The sequence below is a fragment of the Melozone crissalis genome, unplaced genomic scaffold, assembly GCF_028551555.1.
Source record: "Melozone crissalis strain CALT ecotype California unplaced genomic scaffold, PUWL_Pcris_2 ptg000012l_1, whole genome shotgun sequence".
NCBI classification, from domain to species: domain Eukaryota; kingdom Metazoa; phylum Chordata; class Aves; order Passeriformes; family Passerellidae; genus Melozone; species Melozone crissalis.
The window spans coordinates 1,740,064-1,766,066 of NW_026535790.1; the positions used below are offsets into that span (position 1 = coordinate 1,740,064).

The 26,003-nt window shown below is 62.9% G+C and overlaps 4 protein-coding genes across 4 annotated transcripts; 2 read left to right on the forward strand and 2 right to left on the reverse strand.

Moving 5' to 3' along the window:
* The first annotated feature begins 1,484 nt into the window (after nucleotides 1-1,484).
* WDR24 (WD repeat domain 24) lies at nucleotides 1,485-11,000 on the forward strand. Its single transcript, XM_054270883.1, has 9 exons — nucleotides 1,485-2,184; nucleotides 2,516-2,693; nucleotides 4,133-4,808; nucleotides 4,930-5,045; nucleotides 6,844-6,965; nucleotides 7,263-7,367; nucleotides 8,170-8,507; nucleotides 10,364-10,548; nucleotides 10,637-11,000. The coding sequence occupies exons 1-9, from the start codon at nucleotides 1,704-1,706 to the stop codon at nucleotides 10,803-10,805; spliced, it is 2,370 nt and encodes a 789-aa protein (XP_054126858.1). The 5' UTR covers nucleotides 1,485-1,703; the 3' UTR covers nucleotides 10,806-11,000.
* Nucleotides 11,001-11,167: 167 nt separating this feature from the next.
* Nucleotides 11,168-13,808, forward strand: JMJD8 (jumonji domain containing 8). The gene is made up of 10 exons (XM_054271158.1): nucleotides 11,168-11,194; nucleotides 11,255-11,361; nucleotides 11,451-11,534; nucleotides 11,832-11,880; nucleotides 11,971-12,067; nucleotides 12,256-12,324; nucleotides 12,460-12,579; nucleotides 13,160-13,227; nucleotides 13,359-13,493; nucleotides 13,564-13,808. The coding sequence occupies exons 1-10, from the start codon at nucleotides 11,168-11,170 to the stop codon at nucleotides 13,642-13,644; spliced, it is 837 nt and encodes a 278-aa protein (XP_054127133.1). The 3' UTR covers nucleotides 13,645-13,808.
* Nucleotides 13,809-13,947: 139 nt separating this feature from the next.
* STUB1 (STIP1 homology and U-box containing protein 1) lies at nucleotides 13,948-17,718 on the reverse strand. Its single transcript, XM_054270897.1, has 7 exons — nucleotides 17,533-17,718; nucleotides 16,466-16,664; nucleotides 16,177-16,342; nucleotides 15,960-16,050; nucleotides 15,409-15,465; nucleotides 15,176-15,292; nucleotides 13,948-14,810 (listed from the first exon to the last, which is right to left on the reverse strand). Exons 1-7 carry the CDS (start codon nucleotides 17,716-17,718, stop codon nucleotides 14,685-14,687), a joined length of 942 nt encoding a protein of 313 aa, XP_054126872.1. The 3' UTR covers nucleotides 13,948-14,684.
* Nucleotides 17,719-19,156: 1,438 nt separating this feature from the next.
* Nucleotides 19,157-25,183, reverse strand: RHBDL1 (rhomboid like 1). The gene is made up of 8 exons (XM_054270893.1): nucleotides 25,073-25,183; nucleotides 22,279-22,437; nucleotides 21,840-22,064; nucleotides 20,954-21,102; nucleotides 20,760-20,872; nucleotides 20,391-20,491; nucleotides 19,648-19,708; nucleotides 19,157-19,579 (listed from the first exon to the last, which is right to left on the reverse strand). Exons 1-8 carry the CDS (start codon nucleotides 25,109-25,111, stop codon nucleotides 19,308-19,310), a joined length of 1,119 nt encoding a protein of 372 aa, XP_054126868.1. The 5' UTR covers nucleotides 25,112-25,183; the 3' UTR covers nucleotides 19,157-19,307.
* Between the last annotated feature and the right edge of the window lie 820 nt (nucleotides 25,184-26,003).

Genomic DNA, 26,003 nt, shown 5'->3' on the forward strand with positions numbered 1-26,003 from the left:
CCCTCTTCATCCCAGTCACCCCCCCTCCCGGTGCACCCCAGATCCCCCCGGCACCCCCCTCAAGGAGCCCTGGACACCCCAATCCCCATTTACCCCCTCGCACCCCTATTCCCACTGCACCCCACGTCCCCCTGGCACCCCCCAACCCCGCATCGCCCCGAACCCCAAAGACTCCGAGCCCGCCATGGCCCCGAGCCCCCAATGCGCCCTATACCGAGGGGGCGGGGTCTGTGGAGGGCGGGGCTTCAAGAGGGGGCGGGGCCTCGAGGGGCACGGGGATGGGCGGGGCCTGATGGATATCCGGGTCAGGAAAGGGGCGTGGCCTGATGCAGGAGGGCGGTCCGCGTACGGAAAATGGGCGTGGTCTACGGGTGGGGGCGTGGTCTATGGGCGGGGCGGACCCCAGCTGGGGAGGCGTGGTCTTACCACAGATAGGCGGGGCTGAACGGGGAGAGGGGCGGAGGGGGCGTGGTCAGTCCACAGGGGGCGGACCCGGGCAGCGTGAGGGGCCGTGTCCCGCCATCGGAAGGGGCGTGGTCTGGCCGTAGGGGCGGATCCTGGTGGCGGAAGGGGGCGCGGTCTGGCAGCAAGGGCGATCCCGGTGGCGGAAGGGGGTGTGGCTTGGCGGGAGTTCGGCGGCGGCGGGGCCTGCTCGGCCCGAGCTGCCGGCGCGGGAACCGGCACCGGGTACGACTTGGGAGCGGCACCGAGGCCCTGTACGGAGGGTGCGGAACCGGGTGGCCGCGGCAGGGGACTCTGTGAGGCGGGACGGGGTTGTGAAGGCGCCCCGGGGGCTCTGAGGGGTGGGAAGGGGCCCTGAAGAGGGTTTAGGGTGGGGGGGCCTCTGAGGGAGCCCTGAATGGGCTCTGAGGGGCTGGAGGGGGCCCTGAAGGGGCTCTGGGTCAGGAGCGGGCCCTGCAGAGAGGGAAGTGTGGGGTATGAGGGGTGCGGGGGGCTGTGGGTCAGCAGGAGGGGGATGTGGAGTATGAGAGGGCTGTGGGTCAGGAGAGGGCCCTGATGGGGTGGGAGTGTGGGATATGGGGGGCTGGGGGTGGCCTCAGGGGTAGGACGGGACTCTTAAGGGTGCTCTGAGAGTGCGAAGGGGCCCTGAGGGTGTGGGAATGTGAGCTGTGAGGGATCAGTGGGACCTGGCAGGAGAGGGCAGTGCTGTGGCAGGAGCTCAGCCTGGCTCTGCAGGACACAGCCCGTGGGAGCCTGTGATCCCTCCAGGAAGCCTGGAGTAACTGCTACCCCCCCTGCTAGAGAAGGAGGATCATCCCCCTGGTTCTTGCAGGCTCGGAGCTGACCGTGGCCTCACTTCACCCCACTTTGTGCTGAGGATGCTGCTCACTTCAGCCACAGCGCTGTACTTGACCTAGATTATCAGCAACAGCAAAACATCTCAGGGTGTGGCTGAGGAGGGAAGAAGGAACCCAGAGAAGGTTTTCAGGAACTCCCTGAGAGGAAGCCACAGAGGGGACTGGGGCTGTATCTCTCTCCCACAGGCGTCTCTGTGGCCACTCACCTCCCTGGCCTATTGATGCAGCCACAAAAAGCCGCGGTCGGAACCACCAGGGCCCGGCAGGAGCTCAGCCTGTCCCTGGCCAGCTCAGGCTGAGGTGGAGCAGGGTGGCCGTGTGGGTGTGCAGGGAACAGCACCCCGAGGACAGGAGAGGAGAGGGGACTGCACCCCGAGGACAGCCATGGAGAAGATGGCCAGGGTCACCACTGCCCTGGGGGGCAACGCGCTGACCGGCCGCACCATGTTCTGCCACCTGGACGCCCCCGCCAACGCCATCAGCGTGTGCCGGGACGCCGCCCAGGTGGTGGTGGCCGGCCGCAACATCTTCAAGATCTACTCCATCGAGGAGGAGCAGTTTGTGGAGAAGCTGAACCTCCGCGTGGGCCGCAAGCCCTCGCTGAACTTCAGCTGTGCCGACGTGGTGTGGCACCAGATGGACGAGAACCTGCTGGCCACCGCCGCCACCAACGGCGTGGTGGTCACCTGGAACCTGGGCAAGCCGTCCCGCAACAAGCAGGACCAGCTGTTCACGGAGCACAAGCGCACTGTCAACAAGGTGTGCTTCCACCCCACCGAGGTGTACATGCTGCTCAGCGGCTCCCAGGACGGCTACATGAAGTGCTTCGACCTGCGCAAGAAGGACTCTGTCAGCACCTTCTCTGGTACAAACATGCCTCTTGTTGTCCCCTTTCCCTGTGGGGAAGCAGAGTTTGGGAGCTTTGTCCTTTCCTTGCTTGTCCCCTCAACCTTAGGAGAGGCAGAGGTTGGGAGTTTTGTCATTCCCCTTGCCCAAAGGGAGGGTTTGCTCAGGGTGTGATGCCCAGAGCAGAGAAAGAAGGAGCTGAGAGGCATTTTGGTGCCTTTTCTTGCCTCTCAGTACTAGCTGGGTCTATGTGGGAGATGGAAGACAGTCACAGCCCTCCCTGCTGCCTTCTCTCTGCTCTCCCAGTGGGATTTTAGCTTTGTGGAGCTCTTACCTTGTGTCCCTCCCAGGCCAGTCGGAGAGCGTGCGTGATGTGCAGTTCAGCATCCGGGACTATTTCACCTTCGCTGCCACCTTCGAGAACGGGAACGTGCAGCTGTGGGACATCCGCCGGCCCGACCGCTACGAGAGGATGTTCACAGCCCACAACGGGCCTGTCTTCTGCTGTGACTGGCACCCAGAGGACAGGTGGGTGTGGGGCCTGCCCCTGCAGCCACCCGGCCTTGCAGGACAAGATAAACCCTGAAAACAGGATTGGGATTTTGTGGGGGAAAACATGGTCTGGGATAGCCTGTCCCCTTGTCTCAGGGGCTTGCATGTTGCTGGGAGATAGGATTGATTTGTTGCTTTGAGCATTTGGGGTGGTGTAAAAGTGTTTGAGGTTTGTTTTTTGATAAACTAGGGGGTTTTGAGGCACTGGGTGTCTTATAGTTGTGTATAGCAGTGTCACAGCAGCCTCTTGCTGCAGTGCTCAGCTTGAGAGAGGCACTGCTTGGTTGCTCAGGGACACAGCTTGCTTGTGTTGTCGTGTTTCCCTCCTGCCTTTCCTGGGAGGTTACTGGGAAGGATCTGGAAGGAGCTGCTACAGTGTGCAGGTCCCTCCTCACTCCCTGCCAGGCAGTGCTGCCGCTGCTCCTGGTCTTAGAGAGGCACTGAAATATGTTCAGAATGGCCTTTTCCTCTCTGCTGTGCCTGGCCAGTGGAAATCTGAGCTAGAGGGAACTGGTCTGACTGGGATGGGCTCTGGAGGTGCAGAGCCATAACTGGGGGCAGGAAGGAGGTGCTGCCTGACCTGGTTGCTGCAGAGTGGAGATGCCAGGGGAGCCCATGGGAGGATGGGATTGCAGCCCAGCTGCCTTCCTGTGGCATGGATGTGGTCACACCTGTGCTGTGAGCATTTTTGTGCCACAGTGGGAACAGAGAGGTGACCACTTGGCTTGGTTTGGAAAGACAGGAGTCTGCTAAGGAGGGCAGGAGCCTCCCCTGAAATGGAGAATGTGAACCCTCCCCACCCCTCTGAATTGCTATAAATTTTAAATTAAGGAGCTCTCAGGCAAAAGTATAGGAGCAGGAATAACAATTCTTTAATAGGGAAGAAAAATAAAAAGACAAAATAAACAATGCAGAACACTAGAACAACACTGACAGAGTCAGAACCCAGCCTGACACCCTGTGGGTCAGGGTGTTGGTGGCAGTCCCATTGGAATTGTGGCTGCAGCCCTCCTGCAGTGTCAGGGCTGGTTCTCTTGGAGCAAGGGGGATCTGTAGAGAAGGATGTATTCTTCCTCTGAAGATCCAGTGGAAGAAGAGGCAGCTGCTGTTCCTCTGGGGAATCCCGTGGAGAAGCTGTGCTGGTGTCTCAAAACCTCTGGATTATATCTGGGTAGGAATGCTTGGCTCCTCCCTCTGGGCTCACATCTCCCAATGGGATGCTGTAGTTCTTATCAGTCATGCAGGGACATCCAATAGCTGTTATCAACAATGTCCCCTCCTGAGGGAGGAGCGATTGTGGTCACTCAGAGATAAGGCAAACTGCCCACTTGACAAAAGATAATCTGCCATACAGATGGCAATTGAAAACATCTTGCATTTCAATTTTCAACACCACTGATCCATCCTTGTCCCAGGGGCTGGCTGGCCACGGGCGGCCGTGACAAGATGGTGAAGGTGTGGGACATGAACACGACGCGGGCCAAGGAGATCTACTGCGTGCAGACCATCGCCTCGGTGGCGCGCGTGAAGTGGCGCCCCGAGTGCAAGCACCACATCGCCACCTGCTCCATGATGGTGGACCACAACATCTACGTGTGGGACGTGCGCCGCCCCTTCATCCCCTCGGCCATGTTCGAGGAGCACAAGGACGTCACCACGGGCATCGTGTGGCGCCACCTCCACGACCCCTATTTCCTCCTCTCGGGTTCCAAGGACAGCACCCTTTACCAGCACATCTTCAAGGACGCCAGCCAGCCCATCGAGCGGGCCAACCCCGAGGGGCTGTGCTACAGCCTCTACGGAGACCTGGCCTTTGCCGCCAAGGAGAGCCTCATCTCCTCCGACTCCAACCGCAAGCCCTACATCGGCGACCGGCGCCACCCCATCTTCTTCAAGCGCAAGCTGGACCCCACGGAGCAGTTTGAGTACATCTCATCCTCCAGCGCCCTGAGCGTGTTCGAGACGGACGTGGAGAGCGGCAGCATGGACTGGTTCGTGCACACGGCCAAGCAGTACGCGCTGGCCGGCCGGCCCCTGGCCGAGCTCTGCGACCACAACGCCAAGGTGGCCAAGGGGCTGGAGCGCAACCAGGTGAGCTGGGATTAGGGTTAGGGTTAGGGTTAGGGTTAGGGGTAGGGGTAGGGTTAGGGTTAGGGTGCTGCTGCAGGGGGTGCTGGCCTGGGAAGGTCTCACAGGGAGTTGTTCCACACAGGTGGCTCAAACGTGGACGATGCTGAGGATTATCTACTCCAGCCTCGGCACCGTGTCGTCCACCAACCTCAACCACAGCATGGGGAAAGGCAGCACTGCCCTGCCGCTCATGAACAGGTACAGGAGCTGCAGGGAGTGATGGGATGAGGGGGATAGCTCTGTGAGGGGGGAGTGGGAACGGCTCCTTGGCTGGGATGGGGTTGTGGAATCACATCATGGAATACCAGAATGGTTTGGGTTGGAAGGGGCTTTAAAACTCATCTCTTTCCACCCCTGCCATGGCAGGGACACCTTCCACTATCCCAAGTTGCTCCAAGCCCCATCCAACCTGCCTTTGGACGCTGCCACAGATGCAGGGGCAACCACAGTTTCTCACCCTGTGCCATGGCCTGCCCACCCTCACAGGGAACAGTTTCTTATAATAACTAACCTGCCCCAGACACAGGGAGCAAGCAGGGACAGCTCTCCCTCAGCCTCAGGCTTTGCTGGGTTGCATGTTGACATTGTTTGAATGAAGCCGTTTCCAATGTTTGTGTGGTTAGCCTGGCCTCAATCTACATGCTGCTCCCTTCTGTCCTGCAACCAAAGTTTGGCTTGTGGGGCATGGGGCTGGGACCAGCTTTGCAGTTACTGAATTCATGAATCACAGAATCTCTAACGTTGGAAAAGTCCTCTGAGATCATTCCCCCAGCAGCAAGGGGGGGAGGCCCTGCCAAGGCCACCACTAAACCAAATCCTTAAGTACCACATCTACATGATGTTGAACATCTGCAGGGCTGGAGACTCCACCACTGCCCTGGACAGCTGTGCCAGTGCCTGACCACCCTTACCATGAAGAAATTTTCCCAAGGTCCAATCTAAACCTCCTCTGGCACATTTTAAGGCCATTTCCCCTTATCCTGTCCCTGTTCCCTGGGAGCACAGCCCAGCTCCCCTAGTTCCCCCCTCCTGTCAGGAATTGTGCAGAGCCACAAGGTCCCCCCTGAGCCTCCTTTTCTCCAGGCTGAGCCCCTTCCCAGCTCCCTCAGCCCCTCCTGGTGCTCCAGCCCCTTCCCCAGCGGCACGCTCCAGCCCCTCAGTGTCTTTCCTCTCATGAGCGCCCCAAAAGTGACCCCAGGATCTGAGGTGAGGCCTCAGCAGTGCCCAGGGCAGTGATGGTGACCAAGGGCTGGGGGTGGAGGAGGTGTCTCATGGCAGGAGCTGGAACTGCTGCTGTGCAGAGCTTTTCTTCTGGAGCCTTTCCAAGGGAGAGCACAGCGCAGCTCTGCCAGCAGCCCGTTGTGGGCTGATGAAGCAGGAAAACTTGTTTTTCCTCTTCTCAATGACATAAACGTGTGGGGTGAGGACTCCAAATGAGCTGTCAGACCTTGCAGGACCGGGTTCCCACAGTGAGTGACACATCCTCAAATAACACCAAAGGAAACAAGCCCTGTCCTTGACCAAGCTCTGCCTCCAGCTGGGTGGCTGTGCCTGTCTGAGACACGGCAGGCAGCAGCCTGGGGAGCTGGGCTCTGCTCCAGCCCCAGCCCTTCCCCTCTCCAGCTCGGTGAAGGCCAAGCATGGTGATGCATAACTAACAGCCAGGCACCTTGGAGACAGGCAGCTCCTGCTCACCTGCCTCTGAGGGGAAGGAGATGGAGCCAGGAGCCTGCTCAGCTCTGGAATTCTTCAGGGAGACCTTAGCAGTGCATGTGCAGTGCCACCAGGCTTGGAGGAAGGGCTGTGACCACGGTCACAATGTGTCTTTATTTGTAAGTCACACGGTGGAGACTGGTGGCTTCGCCCACAAAGGGATATCGCTGTATCTCATGTTTCTCCATTCAAATTGCAACTGGACACCTGTATCCAGGCTGTTTGCTGGCTGAAATGGAAACTTTATACTCCTCTGACTGTTAAATTTGGCTTTTTTCCCCAGCTTTAACCTGAAAGATATCCCTGCTGGGCTGAGCAGCGAGTCCAGGCTGGACCGCAGCAAAGGAGAGAGCCGCACAGAGAACATCCTCATGGACTCCTCCTCCACCCTGATCAACAACGAGGGTAACGCTCCTGGGGGGGCACAATCCAGTCCCACAGCTCTTCCCCCCTCAGCCACAGACAGGGCACAAACTGGGGCATTCATCCTGTGAACTGGGGTGGCTGCATATGCTGCAGCCCCAGGGTGAAGGGCACCAAGCCCCAGGGCGCTGCAAAAGGGCAGCTTTCCCCCATGATCTGGGGTGACAGTGGTGGGGAACTGAGCTGTGTGGCTCAGGCACAGCTTGGCATGCTGGGTAGGACACTGGGAGGTGGATCCAGTGGTGTGATGAGCTGATTTCTCTTTCCCTGGACACGCAGACAATGAGGAGACAGAGGGCAGCGATGTCCCTGCGGATTATCTGCTGGGGGATGTGGAGGCAGACGAGGATGACCTGTACATGATGGACCACGAGAACCCACATGGTGAGCACACAGGGGAGGTGTTGTCTGGTGATGGCCCCAACAAGGGGAGAGAATGATGAGGAGGACTCCATGGATATCAGAAGGCTAATTAACTACTTTATTATACTGTATTATTCTATACATCTAAAACTGAATCTGTCAAGCACTCAACCCTGCACACATTGCACTGAATTTCGTGACTGTCACCTGACACTCCTGACAAACACACACACACACACCTGGCCCTGATGGGCCAAGGAAACAAAACACCACATGTGACAGTGTTCATAGGGGTCTCAGGATGAGGGAAGAGATGAGGATCTGACTCCATGTTTCAGAAGGCTTGTTTTATTATTTTATGATATATATTACATTAAAACTGTGCTAAAAGAATAGAAGAAAGGATTTCATCAGAAGGCTGGCTAAGAATAGAAAAAGAAGGAATGATAACAAAGGCTTGTGGCTCAGACTCTCTGTCTGAGCCAGCTGACTGTGATTGGCCATTAATTAGAAACAACTGCATGAGACCAATCACAGATCCACCTGTTGCATTCCACAGCGGCAGATAATCATTGTTTACATTTTGTTCTTGAGGCCTCTCAGCTTCTCAAGAGGAAAAATCTTAAAACCGAGATTTTTCATAAAAGATGACTGTGACAACCATGACTTTGGGTAAACAATCTCCATATTGCATTCTGCTTTGGCACAAACACAAGCACAACAAATGATAAGAATTGTTCTTGGGAAGAACTGTGCCTTGCTTTACTCTGTGAAGAGAAATGCAGGGCTCCACAGCTGGGTTTTCTCCTGCTCATCCCTGCAGCCGAAGAGCAGGAGTACAGCCTTCCCCAGGAAGCCTTCCCCCTGCGCCACGAGATCGTGGACAACCCGTCAGCCTTGGACCACCTGCAGGACAAGGCTGACTCCCCTCACGTCAGCGGCAACGAGGCCGAGACGGTGTCGCTGACGCCCGTGGAGTCCTTCTCGCTCATCTCCATCTCCCACTCGCTCTACGAGAACCGCCTGCCCTCTGACTTCTTCAGCCCCATCGTGCGGGACACGCTGCTGTTCTACGCCGAGCAGGGCGACGTGCAGACGGCCGTGTCCGTGCTCATCGTGCTGGGAGAGCGCATCCGCAAGGAGATCGATGAGCAGACGCAGGTACAGCCATTGGGGCAGGGCCACGCCTCACTGGGGGTGCAGCCCCATGGGATGGGGTCCTGCCACATCCCTTCTCCTCCAGCCCCTGGCAGGGCAGCTCCAGGGCTCTGGTTCCTGCCCCACCAGGAGTCCTGGCAGGGCGTTGAGGTGGGCTGTTGTCATCATATTGTGAAAGTTCCACACCTCCTCAGTGATTTCTCATGGAAAGCTCCTCACAGCACTGACTCCTCCTTCTTCACAGTACAACCAACAAACTCCAACTCTCTCCTGGACCAGCTAACCCACTCTTTGGTGGCACTCTTCCTTACTAGTCACAGCTGTGGCCTATCAAGGGCAGACCTGTTCGTAATCTTTGGTAATTAGTACAGCTGCAACTCCTCAGGGGTGAGATTGCCTTCTGCACTATCTCTGTTTTCTCACATTGGGTTAAAAGGGGAAATAATCTAGGTGTCACTTCTTAATTGGATAGTTTAGCTTTAAAAGACCTTGTAACGAAAGATTGTTGGCCATTTTTGCAGTGCTTTTCCAGTGCCCTGAGCCTGGTGTGGACAGTGTGCAAAACTCTAGATAAGGTAACCATAAACAAGAACCTCCACAATTCCCCCTTTTCTTTTAATTACAAAGGTGGGCTGTGCAGGGCCAGCATGGGGAGGTGCCCTTGCCCTGTTGATGCAGGGAAGGATGCTCTGGGGTACCTGTTGCTGATTCCCTGACTTCTAGGACTCAGGCTGGGCCCTCCCAGGGGCTCCCCTGTTGGGGGAGACCCTCCTGGAGCCATCTTGTGTCAGGAGAGAGAGACACACTGGATCTTTTTGGTCTTCAGGTTCTTCTTTATTGTTATTTAACTAGAGTTTTGCATGCTGTCCACACCAGGCTCAGGGCACTGGAAAAGCACTGCAAAAATGGCCAATCTTTCGTTACAAGGTCTTTTAAAGCTAAACTATCCAATTAAGAGCTGACACCTAGATTATTTCCCCTTTTTACCCAATAACTGGTCCCACAGAGCCCACAATGCAGATTTTTCCACCCAATTACAAAATGGCACCCAAACCCATGGAGAAGAAGGAAAAAGAAACATGAAGAAGAAACCCAGGATGACACCCTGTGCCCTCCATCTTGCTTCCATCCACAACACACTAAAAATCCCAAAACCTAATTTTCCCACCTAAGTGATACATCTACACTTCTCTCTATAATCTATTTAACACTTTCATGGATTCTAGTTTATCTTGAAGTTTATGAAGCTTTCTCCATGAATGAGGGTCAAAGTCAGTGCTGCCCTGGGGGTCAGGGCACCCCAGAGCAGACAGAGAAATATTCCCTGTGGGGAATTCCCTGGGTTTCCACAGTTCCCCAGCATTGCAGAGCTGTTCTCCCACTGCAGGGATCAGAGGATTACAGAGTGGTTTAGGTTGGAAAAGGCCTCTGAGATCATTGAGTCCAACCATTCCCCCAGCACTGCCAAGGCCATCACTGAACCATGTCCCCAAATGCCACATCAACAGCTTTTAGATCCCCCCAAGGGATGGTGACTCCACCACTGCAATGGGCAGCCTGTGCCTGTGCTTGACCACCCTTTCCATGAAGACATTCTCCCTAATATCCAAACCAAACCTCCTCTGGCACAGCTTGAGGCCATTTCCTCTTGTCCTATCCCTGTTCCCTGGGAGCAGAGCCTGACCCCCACCTGGCCCCAGCCTCCTATCAGGGAATTGTAGAGTGGGAAGGCCCCCCCTGAGCCTCCTTTTCTCCAGGCTGAGCCCCCCAGGGGAATCTTGCCTTTGGGATGCAGGGCTGGGCTCCTGAGGGGGTTTCAGGGTGGGTGTGGAGGCTCAGCTGTGTGTGGCTGTCCCCAGGAGCACTGGTACACGTCCTACATCGACCTGCTGCAGCGCTTCCAGCTCTGGAACATCTCCAACGAGGTGATCAAGCTGAGCACCTGCCGTGCCATCAACTGCCTCAACCAGGCCTCCACCACCCTGCACGTCAACTGCAGCAACTGCAAGCGGCCCATGAGCAACAGGGGCTGGATCTGCGACAGGTGAGGGGCTTCTGGCGACAGAGGGATGGGGTGGGTGCCCCTGTTCCCTCTTTTCCCTGCCCACAGCCACCCGAATGTCCCCGCGCAGGTGTCGGCAGTGTGCCAGCATGTGTGCCGTGTGTCACCACGTGGTGAAGGGGCTCTTCGTCTGGTGCCAGGGCTGCAGCCACGGCGGCCACCTGCAGCACATCATGAAGTGGCTGGAGACCAGCTCCCACTGCCCTGCCGGCTGCGGCCACCTCTGCGAGTACACCTGAGCCTGCCAGGGCACACCTGGACCCCCAGAGCACACCTGAGCCCCTGGCAGCGAGGTGGGGCAGGGGGGCAGCAGGGCCCTGCCCGGTACCCCTGGCACTGCTCTCTCTGTATTTATTTGTGTAAATAAGGGCTGGGGGGGCACCCCCTGCCCGGCCGTTTTTTACTGGATTAAAACAAACCAGCAGTTGATTCGAGCCGTGACTCCTGTCTTTGCTTCGCCTGGATGCAGTGACCCCTGGCGTGGGCCCCGGATCTGCTCCGGCGGGGGTCCCGGCCCTGCGGTGTCCCCGGTGTCCCCACGCTGTTGTCCCCTTGGGCCGGGGGGACACTTTAAGCTCATTTTCCGCTGCTCCTTTAAGTAATGGTCCTTACCGGGACCCGTAGCGAGGCGCCCAATCAGTGATCGTGTCCGTCGTGTGCTGCTCGCGGTGCATGCCGGGAATTGTAGTTCCCGGTGTCTCCGGTGCCGGTCCCCATGGCGGCGCGGCTGCTGCCGCTGCTGCTGCTGGGCTGGATCCGGCCCGGCGCCTGCACCAACCCTCCGGGCGGCGGCTGGTAAGGGCAGGGGCTGCCCCGGGAGCGGTCCCTGTGCCGGTCCTGGTGCCGGTCCTGGTGCCGGTGCCGAGCGGAGTCTCCCGTTGCAGGGTGGCGGGCACGGTACCGGAGGAACCACGCTGCACCGTGGAGCGAGCCGATGCCTCCCTCACCTATTCCCTCTTCCTGCAGCGGTACGGGGGTTACGGGGGACCCGGCACGGTCCCGGTGCCGAGACAGGGGGCCCGGGGGCAGTTCCGGTGCACCGGGCGGGATAACGGGGAGCGGCGGGGGAAACTGGGGGGGCAGAGCCGGGAGTCCCGGGGGAGAACCTGGGGGAAGGTGGTCAGGACGGAGCCCGGTGCCCCAGGGGTGGTTTGGAGCCAGTCCCGATGCCCCAGGGTGGGTCGGGGCCGGTCCCGGTGTCCCGGGATGGCTCGGTGCCGGTCCCCTGCTTCGCCCGTTCGGACCCCGCTGGATGCCGCCCCCAGGTTCGCCTTCTCCCGGCCGGTGATCCTCGGTGGGATCACGGACAACTCGGTGAGTGCCGCGAGGGGACAGGGGTGGGACGCGCCTCCCGGTGCCCCGGGAGCGGCGGCAGCATCCCGGCTCCCCGCGCTCCGTCCGCAGGCGTTCCGAGCCCTCTGCACCCGGGAGAAGCTGCTGGCGGCCTTCGGGCCCTTCCCGGTGCGGCTCAGCACGGCCAACACCTACTCGTACCGGAAAGGTGAGCGCGGGGCTGCTCCCGCTCATCCCTCCCGTTCTCCCGCTCATCCCTCCCGTTCCCCGCTCATCCCTCCCGCTCATGTTTCCATTCTCCCGCTCATCCCTCCCGCTCATCCCTCCCGTTCCCTGCTCATCCCTCAGTTCCCCGCTCATCCCTCCCGTTCCCCGCTCATCCCTCCGTTCCCGCAGTGGATGTGCCGTTCCAGGAGTACGTGGAGCACCTGCTGAAGCCGCAGGACCCGGCCCGGCTGGGCAGCGGTGGGTAGTGCCCAGGGATGGGTAGTGCCCAGCGGTGGGTAGTGCCCAGCCATGGGTAGTGCCCCATGGTGGGTGGCACTGTCCCGTCCCCGCAGCCCCCTCCCCTGGCCGGGCTCAGCTCCCGTGTCCCCCCAGACACCCTGTACTTCTTCGGGGACAACAACTTCACCGAGTGGGGCCCCCTGTTCCAGCACTACGTGCCCCCTCCCTTCCGCATCCCGGGCACCAGCCCCGCCTACAGCTTTGGGATCGCAGGTGGGACTGGGACGGGAATGGGACGGGATTGGGACAGGATTGGGATGGGACTGGGATGGGAATGGGATGGGGTTGGGCCAGGACTGGGATGGGACGGGGTTGGGATGGGATTGGGACGGGATAGGGACAGGACTGGGATGGGGTTGGGGATGGGATTGGGACAGGATTGGGATAGGGTTGGGATGGGATTGGGATGGGATTAGGATGCAATAGGGATGGGACTGGGATGGGATTGAGCTGGGAGTGAGACAGGATTGGGACGGGATTGGGATGGGGTTAGGGCAGGGTTGGGATGGGATTAGGATGGGATTGGGACAGGACTGGGATGGGATTGGGATGGAATTGGGACGGGATTGGGCCGGGACTGGGATAGGATCAAGCTGGGAATGAGACAGGATTGGGACAGGATTGGGATGGAATTTGGATGGGATTGGGATGGAATTGGGACAGGACTGGGATGGGATTGGGATGGGGTTAGGGCAGGATTGGGACAGGATTAGGATGGGATTGGGACGGGACTGGGATGGGATTGGGCCGGGTCTGGGGGCTCTCCCCAGCCCCACCCCTCCGCTCCCACCAGGCTCAGGCTCTGGCGTTCCCTTCCACTGGCACGGCCCTGGTTTCTCCGAGGTGATTTTCGGCAGGAAGGTGAGAGCTGAGCCCTAGGGGAAGGAAGGATTTGGGGAGGGGGCAGAGAAACAAGCCCCTCCCAGGTGTCCCCGAGCCCGAGGGGATCTGGGAGGGGAATTGGGAGGGGCTGTGCCCGCGGTGTTTTGCAGCGCTGGTTTCTGTACCCGCCGGATCAAACCCCACATTTCCACCCCAACGAGACCACGCTGGCCTGGCTGCAGCACACCTACCCCACACTGCCCCCGGCCCGGCGCCCGCTGGAGTGCACCCTGCGCCCTGGGGAGGTGAGGCAGGGCTGAGGGCACCCCGGGCTCCCCAGCCAGAGCCGTGGGACCTCACTGGTGTCCCCTGCAGGTGCTGTACTTCCCTGACCGCTGGTGGCACGCCACGCTCAACCTGGACACCAGCGTCTTCATCTCCACCTTCCTGGGCTAGGGCTGGCAGGGACAGGGACACGCCACCACCGTGGCAGCCAGGCCAGGAGCTCCAGCTCCTGCCACCCTCAGGGACAGGCCACTGGTATTGGGACCAACTGCCTGAGAAAATTCTGGTTTTTACTGGTTTTTGCTCTCTCCCTTGGATTAAAGTTGTTCTACTGAAACACTCCCTCAGATGTGTTCCTACATCCCTGGAGCAAACCTGTCCCCATGGGATGGCACCGATTCCCCAGCCAGGATATCCCCAGAAATGGCTGCTGTCAACCACTCCAGATCCTTTTCCACGTTTATTGCTGAATTTTTTTTTTATTCTTTTTATATATATATTTTTTTTTTAATGGACATTGGCAAACTTCCAGAGGGCGCTCAAAAGCCAGGCAGGCCGTCAGCCGACCGAAACGCTGGAATCTCACTTGGATGCAAATCTGTTGGTTATTTTTTGTGGGGTTTTTAAAGGGATTTCATTAAAAGGAAGAAGAACTTTAACCCAGGTGGTTGTTCTTAGGGAACCACAGTCCCAGTGGGAAAGGGGAGGTGGGAACCAGCCCCTTCCAGCCCTGGGGCAGTTGTTTCCCAGGAAAAGCCAGAGGGTGCAGCAGCAGCATCCCGGTAAGTGGCTGTTTACAGAGAAGAGAACCCAACCCTGGCCAGGCAGGAGGTGGAAGGAGGAGGAAACAACTCTAAACACAGGGAAGGACGGGGCTCCAGGTGCTCATCCCAGCGAGCCCCGTGGCAATCCCTGGAGCGGGCCGTGCTCTGTGGGGACTGTGGCTGCCCTGGCTCAGGGGTGACAGACATGGTGGTGAGGCCACTGCCGAGGAGCCAGCATTCCAACCCCCGGGCAGCTCCTGGAGCGGGACAGGGGAGCCAGGGAGGCGTGGTGCCCGCCCGCCGCTGCGGCTCCTCGGCAAGGGGACGTGGGGCCGTGCCCTCGCCCAGCGCCAGCCTGGGGCAGAGCGGGGCCAGCCGGGAGCGATAAGGCACGGTGCCAGCCCGGGGAGAGCCGGCCGTGCCAGGGCGCCGGGCGTCCCCGCTCCCTCAGTAATCCTCCACCCAGCCGTTCTCCGAGATGAACGCGTCTATCACCTCCTTCATGGCGAGGTTGGGGATCAGCTGGTCCTGGGTCAGGGGGCTCCGTGTCACCGGGTCGAAATGCCCCACGCGCTGCAGGGGGGGAGGAGGAGGCACGGCAGAACCGGTTACTCCACGTGCCCGCCTCGGCCCCGGGGCGCGGCTGGCCGTGAGGCCAGCGCCGTGTGGCATCTGCCCCAGCAACCGGGCACCTGCTGGTGGCACGGGGAGAGCCCCTGGGAGGTGCCTCCCAGCAGGATGAGGGCAGGCCGAGGTGCCAGACCCCTGCCAAGAGCCGCCTCTGCTTTGGGCATGGCCCGGCAGCGCCCGCTCCACAGGGAGCTGCCCGGGCAGGTAACTGGGAGCACACCCAAGGAGCCTGCAGAGCCCTGAGTTAAGCAAAAAGATGCCTTCCCACCCAGGCAAGGTCCTGGGAAAGCCCTCTGGCCCAGCGGTACCTGGAGATGCTCCTCAATGTCCTTCCTGTCGTAGGTGATCCCGCTGGGCGTGATGCAGGGCTCTCTCATCAGCTCAAAACTGATCTTCCCACACAGGTAGTCAGGGATGTCCCGCTTCTGGCTCGAGAGAGGCACGGCTGGGTCAGGAAAGTGGGCTGGGAGGTGGTGCTGGCTCAGAGCAGGGAGCAGGGTGCACAGCAGGTTTACAGGAGCACAGGCTCAGCCACACTCACCTTCCTCTTCTCATCCACTTGGGAGAAGAGCTCGTCCATGTCTGCCAGGTATTTGTCCTGAAAGAGAAGCCCTTGAGGACAAGGGGTCCCTGGTGTGCAGGGGCTACAGGGCCCCAGGGAGGGCCCCAAAGCCTCCCACTGTGGGTGTTGGGGCAGGTCCTTGGTGGCCCCTCTGCCTGTGCAGCTCCTGGCTGAACCTGGCAGGAGTGATCCAGCTTACAAATAACCTTCCCTTGTGGGCCTATTTTTATCTGGGATTAGTCCCCAACACCCAGACCCACATGTGGCTGAGAGGCACTTGTGTTTCCTCAGGGAACAACAGGCACAGCAGGTGTCACCGCTGCCAGGCTGGGACAAGACGTGACAGAGAGGGGAAGCCATCATGGGGGGACACAACAGCCCTGCAGTGGTGGCTCGAGCTACAGAATGAAGGCTGCTGTGCTGTGTCCCAAGATCTCCCAGCTTTCACCTGCACAGCTGCAGCAGGGCATGAGGATGGGGATGAGGATGGAATGAGGATGGGATGAGGAAGCCCCCAGCCCCTCACTCACGTGTTTGGCCTCGATGCTGGCCAGCTGAACACGGCTCCGGCTCTCGTCTGTGTTCTCCTCCTGCTGAGTCTTTCGGCACTCCGCCAGCTCCCTAGGACAGAGCGGGACATCAGCAGGGTGGGGGACATTGTCACTCCCTTCCCTGCTGCAGGGACACCTCACACAGAGCTGTGACAGCCTGGTGGCACTCAAAAAGCCCCTCCAGGAGTCCCGGTACCTCTCCTTCTCGGCCACGATCAGCTTGGTGAGGTGGGAGTGCAGCTCGTTCTCCTGGTTGATGCGCTTCTCCTCGATGCTGTTCCAGCGTTTCTTCTTGGCGATGCGCAGCGCGCTGGGGATGTCGTCCCCGAAATTCAGCCGCTGCTCCTTGGCCAGGTTGTAGGCTGAGCACAGAAAGGGCACCTCAGCACCAACAGCAGCGTCCCCGTCACCCTCCCTGGCCCTTTCCCAGCAGACAGACAGACAGATAGGCAGGAGCAGGGGACAGTGGCAGCGTGCCCGCTCACCTCTCTGCAGGTTGGCGATGGCCTCGTCGTAGTTTTCCATCTCCATCTGGCACTGGCCCAGGAAGAAGTGAGCCTTCACCGACTGCCCGTCCAGCTCCAGCGCCCGCTTGCAGTCGGCCAGCGCCTTGTCGTGCTGCTGCATCTTCAGGTAGCACAGCGCCCGGTTGGTGTAGTACACGGCCACCAAGGGGTTCCGGTTCTGCGGGGACAGGCCCATGTTGGTGGCCAGGACGTGCCGGGTGACAGCCCGGTGACAGCCCGGTGACTCGGTGAGCCAGCGGCGCGGCAGCGCTGTCACCCTGGGCAGGGAGGGCCAGCAGTGCCAGCCGGGGCGTGCACCCCGTGGGGAGGTGCTGCTATGGATTGGGGACAGGCTGGGCTGGTCCCCATAGGGCAGCCCATGTCCCTGCCCCCAGAGGGGACTGTCCCCCTGGCACCTCGAGCGTCCCAGGGTGGCTCTGCCCTACCCAGCACAGCCCAGGGACACTGCAGGGTTTAGGGGAAACAGGCTCAGGGTGGGGACATTCGAGGGGCTGGAGTTGGGTGGGGGACAGGATGGGCTTGAGAAGGGACCAGGGTCGGGAGGTGCCTAGGCCAAGCCCAGGAGGGGGGAAATCAGGCCCAGAGATGTGCCCGGTCCCCCCAGGAGGAGCCAGGCCCAGTGAGGGAACAGTGTCCAGATTAAAAGGGTCTCATCTCAGGGGCATCGTGGCCAGGCCCTGAGGAAGAACAGTGCCCAGCCCAAGGGGGTTCCACCCCGGTGATACCCAGGCCAGGGCTGGGGACATGTCCAGCCTGGGGGAAGGCCCATCTTGCGGCCGGCAAGGCCCGGTGTGTGGCGGGGGTGTCCCTTCCCCGGGGACCCCACCCCAGGCTTGGCCAGGCCGGCTCCGGGAGAGTGTCCAGCCGAGGGGGAGGTTCCAGCCTGGGCCATCGAGGCCAGGGGGAGGTCGGTGTGTCCCGTCCCGGGGGTGCCCAGGCCGGGCCCCTGGGGACGGTGGTGCGGGTGTTCCCTCCCCGGTGCTCCCGTCCCGAGGGCCGCTCCCGCTCGGGCCGCTGGGACTCACGATGGCGCGGCCGTAGCAGGCGGCGGCCTCGGGGTACTTGCGGCCGCCGAAGAGCCGGTTGCCCTGCTCCTTGTGCTCCTGCGCGCTGTGGCTCTTCTCGGGGCTGCCGCCGCCCGCACCCCCCGCGCCCGGCCCCGCCGAGCCGGGCCCCGCCGCGCCGCCCTCGCGCTCCTCCTTGCCCTTCATGGCGGGCCCGGGCCGGCGCTGGGGCCGCGGCTCCGCTGGCTCGGGCGGCCCCGGCGGCTCCGGCTCCGCCGCTCTAGCCGCGCACTGCGACAGCGCCGCTTCCGGGGCGGGGCGGGGCGCGCGACGGGGGCGGGGCTTGATGGGCAGGGCTGGAGTGGGGCGGGGTCTACGGGCAGGGACGGACAGCCGGGCGATGGGCGGGGTTAATAGGGTAAGGGGTGGGGCTAGCTTTTGGGGGCGTGGTCTGACGAACAGGGGATGGGGACGAGGCGCGTTTGGGAAGGGGCGGAGTTAAGAGGCAGAGGGCGCCGGGGGCGTGGTCAGGAGCGGGGGGCGTGGTCAAAGTGTGGTTTATGGGGTTGAACGGGGTTGGATTGGATGGATGGAAGGATGGATAGATGATGGATGGATGGATGGATGGATGGATGGATGGATGGATGGATGGATGGATGGATGGATGGATGGATGGAGGTGCGGTTTATGGGGTTGAGCATGGTTTGAAGGGAGCAGGGTGTACAGAGGGGCACGGGGGGATGGGTGATGGGCCTGGCTGGCAGGGCCAGGGGTGCAAAGGGCCGTTGGGAGTGTGAGAGTCCAGGGGGGAGACACCATGGAGCTGATGGGGGTGGGAGACTAGGGGTAGGTGTGAATGGGGGTGCAGGGTGTGAGGGGGGCTCGTTGCCTGCAGCCAGCGCTGGTGCATGCGGCAGGCAGGGCTGGGGGGCCGGGGGTGTTTCAGTGCCCACCCCCCACACCCGTGTGCCCCCCGCGCTGCCAGCCCCGGGGCTCGGCCGGGTGCCGCTCCACTGATCCCGGAGTTTTCTGCTCCAGTAAGCCCCGAGCCCGCCTGTGCCCCCCCGGCCAGCCATCCTCAGCGCCCGCCGTGCCTCCATCAGGGATGGGGGCACCCCAAACCCCCTCCCCCGACAGAGACACGAGCCCGCAGTGTGCAAAATATTTATTTATACTCCAAAAAGGTCTGGGGGGGGTTAGAGCGGGGACCCCCCCCCGCCCCCATCCCGGGGCCAGCCCCTGTCCCGGGAGGGCGGCCGGGGCCGGGGCGGGGCGGGGGGGCCGTGCCGCCGAGGGCACCGCCAAACGAGTCGTGCCGGTCTCAGCTGGTTCCTGCCGGGCTCTCCCCATAGCCTTCTTCTTGTTAAATTCCTCTTTCTTTTATTTATAATTATTTTGGCATAGAAAAATAAATCGCTCCTCTTTTGGCACCAGTCCTTCGTGTGAAAGTGCAGGTCCTGGGGGGCAACAAGCGGCCCCCGCCCTGGGCAGGGGGTCCGGGACCGGGGGGGGGGGGTCCCGCTGGCCCGGTTTCCTCCCGAGGGGCGCGTTCCGAGCCCTGCGGGCACCCCGGGGGCGCTGGCGGTGCCGGGGCAGGGCTGAAGCTCCTTTGGGGACGGGGTGCGGCGGGCGGGGTCGGCGGGGACACGGGGGGCGCAGCCCGGGGCGGGGGGCGGCGCGATCGCTAGCACCGAGGGGACAGGCGGGCGGGGGGCGGCCTGTCCCCATGTCGCGCGCGGGGACCCCCCCAGCCCCTCCAGCGGCGGCTCGGACACCGAATGGGCCGCGGGGTCGGGCTAGGGCGGGGGGGGGATCTGTGCCCCCAGCAGGTCGTAGGCGAAGATGTTCCAGAAGACGGCGAAGAGCAGGAAGGTGCCGTAGGAGAGCAGCAGCACCCACCAGCCGCACTGGTCCTGCAGGCTCTCCTCGTAGCTGCGCAGGATGGTCAGCCCCATGCTGATGCCCACGATGGCCCCCGCCAGGTGCGCCATGAAGCTGGGCTGGGGGCCCGAGGCCGGCAGCGGAGGGGAGAAGCGGAGCCAGACAGCGCGACCGACCTCGGAGCTCACTGCGGGACAGGGCAGGGCTGAGCCCGGGCCGGGCAGCGCGGCCGGGGGAGCGGGGGGCGGTACTCACTGCACACCAGCGCCAGAACCATCCGCAGCAGCTTGTAGGGACAGCGCATCCCGGCCCAGTTCTGCGGGAATGCAGGGAGAGAGGGATGGGGGATGGATGGATGGATGGATGGATGGATGGATGGATGGATGGATGAGGGATGGATGGATGGATGGGGGAGGGATGGATGGATGGATGGATGGATGGATGGATGGATGGATGAGGGATGGATGGATGGATGGATGGATGGATGGATGGATGGATGGATGAGGGATGGATGGACGGATGGGGGAGGGATGGATGGATGGATGGATGGATGGATGGATGGATGGATGAGGGATGGATGGATGATGGATGGATGGATGGAGGATGGATGATGGATGGATGGATGGATGGATGGATGGATGGATGAGGGATGGATGGATGATGGATGGATGGATGGATGGATGGATGACAGATGATGAATGGATGAACAGATGGACGGACAGATAGATGGGGGATGGATGGATGGATGGATGGATGGATGGATGACAGGCTGGCACCAGTGATGCTCCAGCACTGAGGCAGGTGCTTCTGCCAAAGCCCCTGGAATGCTCCACGGAGCCCCCACAGTGCCAGCCACCCCATGGCATCCCCCACCACTCTGCCCAACCTGCAGACAGTTCCCACCCCCATTGTCACCCCATGCATCTCCCAGCACGCTGCCCACCCTACAGAGCCATCCCCCCTGTCCCCCCCCAGTGTCCCCTTGTCCCCTGGCTGACCATGACGACGTTGGCGAGGTGAGCAGAGCAGAGGGCGTAGACCCCCCCCGAGCCCCCGACCAGGGGCGCCCTCATGTCCGTGATGGAGACGGTGAGGGAGCCTGGGGGCACAGACAGGGCTCAGCATGGGGCCTCACCCCCACAGCATTAATTAATTACTGCCTACATTAATTAATTACAGCCTGCTTTGCCCCCCAGCCCCCGGCCAAGTGACGCTGGCACTGCCAGCAGAGCCCAGCGTCCCCACCAAACTCAGAGTGCCCCTCAGAGGAGAGTGCCCCTCCCCGTGCCCTCCCCGGGCTGGTGACAGGGACAGACAGGGGGATGGGGACAGGGGGACAGGACAGTGCCCCCCAGGGCAGCACCCACCTGCCAGGACCCCGGCCAGGTAGAGGAAGCTGATGCGCAGGATGCCGTGCACCATCTCCAGGGGCACCCCGATCATCAGCTGCAGGAGGGCGTTGAACCCCAGCTGCTCCAGCCTGCCGGGCACAGGAGGGGACAGGGGGGCTCAGCCTGTGCAGCCCCGGGGGTCCCCATGTCCCCCCCCCGGCAGGACCTACCCCACGTGCATGAACATGTAGGTGAGGAAGCGCCAGGCGCGGGCACGGTGCCCGGGGTGATAGACCAGGGGGCTCTTCATGTACTCGGGGTGGTAGGTCTGCAGCACCCACTTGTTCAGCCGGGCCCCGTAGCACAGGAACACGATGATCTGGGACAAACCCCGTGGCTGTCACCCCCCTGCACCCCACGGACACCAGGGTGTCACAGCTGGGGTCACCCATCCCTGCTGCCCCGGGTGTGGGTCACACATATGGGCACAAGGACATCACAAACAGGGTCCTCCATCCCTTCCCCACAGATGTGAGTCCCCCAAGGGCACCAGAACATCATAACTGGGGTCACCCATCCCTTCTACCCTGGATCTGAGCCTCTCCATGTGTCCCATCCATGGGCACCAGGACATCACAGCTGGGGTCACTCATCCCTTCTACCCCAGATCTGAGCCCCTCCATGGGTCCCATCCATGGGCACAAGGACATCATGACTGAGGTCACCCATCCCCTCTGTCCTCAGCACCACCATGGACACCAGGACATCACCACGGGGGTCACCCAACCCTTGACCCCATATCAGAGCCCATGCACGGGCACCAGAACATCCCAACTAGGACCAGCCAGCCCCACTGCCCCAGCTCTGAGCCACCCACGTGGGCACAAAATGTCACACGAAGGGTCACAGATCCCTTCATGCCCATCTGTGTGCCCAGGAGCTCACAGCCAGGGTCACCCATCCCTTCATGCCAGCTCTCTGTGCCCAGGAGCTCACACCCAGGGTCACCCATCCCTTCATGCCAGCTCTCTGTGCCCAGGAGCTCACAGCCAGGCTCACCCCGTGCCCTCCCCGAGCTCTCCAGCGGGACCAGCAGTGCCACCCCCGTGCCCGCACCTGGGTGAGGGTGACGGCGGCCATGAACACGGGCGGGGGGCAGGTGCGGTGCTGGTAGAAGTACCAGCGCCGGTCCATCTCGCAGGGCAGGATCTCGTAGGCCACGTAGCGGACGAAGCGTTTGTAGATGCCCAGGCCGGTCTCGTCCAGCAGCACGTCGCGGGGCAGCGCCCGCTGCCCGTTGGCGATGGCGCGCTTGAAGCTGCTGGAGCGCTTGCTGCTGATCTGCGGGGAGAGCCGTGCCCGGGGCAGCTCGGGACCCCCGGCCCGGTGCCACCCCCCGGTGCCACCCCCCACCGGTGCCACGGCCCGGAGCGGCCGCCCCGAGGCTGCGGTGCCACCCCCACCCCTGGGCACCCCCCGCTCCCCTCCCTGAGAGGTGCCCGGTGCCCACCCCGGGCTGGCACCCGCCCCGTGCCCGTCCCCGCCGGACACTGACCAGATCTACCAGCTCCTGGTAGCAGACCTGGCCCTCGTCGTTGCCCTGTGCCAGGGCCACCAGCATGTCGAGCTTGGCGGGGTCCAGGGGCAGCTCATGGCTGTGCACCAGGCTGGCGAAGGTCTCCACGCCGATGAAGCCGGTGTTCTCGGGGTCCAGCTGCGGGCACGGCACGGGGCATCACCGGGGTGCCATGGCTCCCTGCTCGCCTGGGGACACCTCCCGGTGCCCCTGGCTCCATGGCTCCTGTCCCTGCCTCTGTGGGGTCACTGCAGCCTGCAGCCGCCATGGGCCGTGCCCCAAGAGGAGCCCTGTGCCCCATGCCGTGCCCCCCTGTGCCACGCTGCTGCCCATGCCATGACCCGAAAGGTGCCCTGTGCCCCGTGCCATGTCCTAAGAGGTGCCCTGAGCAGTGCCCCTAGAAGTGCCCTGTGTCCTGTGCCGTGCCCCAAGAGGAGCCCTGTGCCCTGTGTTGTGCCCCGAGAGGTGCCCTGTGCCCTGGGCCTTGCCCCAGGAGGTGCCCCGTGCCTGGAGTCATGCCCCGAGAGGTGCCCTGTGCCCGTGCCCTGTGTCCCAGGCCGTGCCCCGCTGTGCCATGCTGCTGCCTGTGCCGTGCCCCAAGAGGTGCCCTGTGCCCCAGGCCATGCCCCGAGAGGTGCCCTGTGCCCTGTGTCCCGTGCTATGCCCCCCTGTGCCACGCTGGTGCCGTGCCGTGCCCCGAGAGGCACCCTGTGCCCCGTGCCATGCTCCCCTGTGCCACGCTGCTGCCCGTGCCGTGCCCTTAGAGGTGCCCTGTGCCCTATGCTGTGCCCCGAGAGGTGCCCTGTGCCCCGTGCCGTGCCCCCCTGTGCCACGCTGGTGCCGTGCCGGGCGCTGTCCCCGTCTCCCCGGGCGCAGCCAGCGCTCTCCCACTCAGTTATTTCTCGCCGCCAGCAGCCTGCCAGCCAGGAAGCCACCAAGCTAAACACACGCGCAGCCCTGGCACCAGCCTCCTCCTCCTCCTCTCCTCCTCCTCCTCCTCCCGCTCCTCCCGCCGCCCTTGCCGCTGGATCCACCGCGCCCGGCCCGGGGCTCTGTGTGCCATCCCGGGGCTCCGTGTGCCATCCCCAGGCACCATGTGCCATCCCGGGCACCGTGTGCCATCCCGGGGGTCTCGGAGCGAGCCGGGCACCCCGAGCCCTCCGGGTACAGCGCCCCACGGGGTGTCCCACACGGGACCGCTCATGGGGACAGGGAGCCGGGGTGGCACAGGGGGGTGCAGATGGGGAGGGGGCACCCCCGGCCAGAGCGCAGCCCCTGCAGTCACCCTGAGGCCGTGTGGGGTTTGTTCCCTGCTCCTGCAGGGAGGGAAGTGCGGGAGAGGAGCCTCAGCCGAGTGGGATGGGCAGGAAAGGGAGAGCCTGGGACATGGGGTCGTGTCCCTGCAGGGTGGGTACCCCGTCCCTCCCTGTTCCCCCGGCAGGAAACAGCCACAACCTCTTTACCAGGGGGGTCTGGCTGCCCGGAGCGGGGTGAGGGGGGGATGAGGAGTACAGGGTGGGATGGGGGTGCAGGGTGAGATCAGGGGTGCAGAGTGGGATCAGGGAGCAGGGTGGGATAAGGGAGCAGGGTGGGATTGAGGTGCAGGGAGGGATGAGGGTACAGGGTGGGATGGGCAGTACAGAGCGGGATGAAGGGGTGCAGGGAGGGATGAGGGGTGCAGAGCGGGATGAGGGTACAGGGTGGGATGAGGGGTGCAGGCAGCACCTTCAACCTCTCAGCAGCCGCCAGCCCACGGGAGCAGCCCCAGCCATGGCGGGTAGGAGCACCCTGGTGTCACCTGTGCCCCTGCCCCACAGCTGCCACCCCACAGGCTCCACGTGTGTGTGTCACGCCGGGACCTGGCACACGCTGTCCCCACGCTGGCACACGCTGAGGCACCGGCCCCAGGAGCACCAAGAGCCCTGTCAGCAGCCAGGGAGCCCCTTTCTGCTTTTGGGGTGCATCTCCCCCCACCCGACCTCACCGGCACCCTCCTCCCGCCCAGGAGGGCCCAATCCCAGCCCACAGCCCCGCTCATTCCCGGGGATGAGGCTGCTCGTTCCCGGGGAGCTCGGGCTCACATGGAGCCCCTGTGCCCGAGGGGGTGACACGGGGGACGGAACCGCGGCTCCGGGCTGGGGGACTCAGCCAAGGTCACGGGAACAGCGAGGGGCGAGTGGGGATCAGCTCATTTCCCTGAAATTCCCTCCCCATGCCCAGGGCAGAGCCGCCAGCTGGGCCGGGGCTGGGTGGGGATGGAGGGACGAGGCGATGGAGCTCAGGGGGGCCGGGTGGGAACCCCTCGGGGCCGCCCCGAGCCGCGGGCAGAGCCCCGCGCAGCGCCGATGCTCCCCGGCCTCATCTCGCAATCAGGTCACGGGGGTGGGCGCAGACCCCCGCCCCGCCCGCGGCACCGAGCGAGGCACCCCCGGGGCTGCACCCGGCACCCGGAGCCGCCGCTCCGTGCCCAGCACCCCCCGCCCTTGAGGGCGCCCCGGGCAGGATCGGAGCCGGCGCTGCCGGAGGGAGAGGCCACAAGTGCGATGAGCGGCGCGTTCTCGGCGGCACCGGGCGGGGGGTGCCCGCGGCGGTGGCGGGGGGCACCGAGGGGCGCTGGCGGGGCTGGCACGGCCGCGGTGCCCGCTCTGGGTGGGCAGCGGTGCCCGCTGAGCGCGGCCGTGCCCGGAGCGTGCGGGCACACTCGCCCCGGTGGCGCTGGCCGGTGCCCGGTGCCCCCCCCGATCGGTGCCCGGTGCCCCCCGGGCGGCCTCACCTGCTCCTGGATGAGCTGCAGCAGGGAGCTCCTGTCCATGCACCCGGCGGGCTGAGGGCTCCGCCGCTCCCCCGCGCCCGGGGCCGGCGAGCCGGGCAGGGGAGCGGCGCGGGCGGCGGGGGCGGCGGCGGGGGCGGCTCTCCCCGCCAGCCCCGCGTTGCGGCGGGCCCGGCAGCGAGCGGCGAGCGGCGGCGCCGGGAGCCGCCGATGGCAGCGGGGCGACGGCGGCGGCGGGGGCGGGAGCGGAGCCGAGCGGAGCCGCCCCCGCCGCAGCGCGCGGCGCAGCGCCCCCCCCTCCCCGCACCCCCCGCCGCCGCCGCCGCCGCCGCCGCGCGGGGAACCGGGACCCGCCCCGCCCCGCCGGCAGCGCCGGGACACGGCCACGGCACCGGCAGAGAGCCCACACCGCGATCACAGCCTGAGATGGGGCCGGCATCCCGGTACGGCTGCGGGCATCCCGGTACGGGAACCTGCATCCCGGTACGGGAATCTGCATCCCGGTATGGGAACCTGCATCCCTGTACGGGAACCTGCATCCCCGTACAGCTGTGGGCATCCCAGTATGGGAACCTGCCTCCCGGTACGGGAACCTGCACCCGGTATGGGAATCTGCATCCCAGTATGGGCACTCACATCCCAGTATGGAAACCTGCATCCCAGTATGGGGAACCCGCATCCCAGTATGGGAACCTACATCCCGGTAGGGGAACCTGCATCCCAGTATGGGAACCTACATCCCGGTAGGGGAACCTGCATCCTGGTACTGGTACCCACATCCCAGTATGGAACTGCTCCTGGCATGATAGCTGCTTCCCAGTGTGGTATCTACATCCCAGTATGGGCACTCACATCCCAGTACTGGTACCCACACCCTGGCCCAGTTCCTGCCTCCCAGAGCAGCTCCGTGCATCCTGCTGTGGGCGCCTGCATC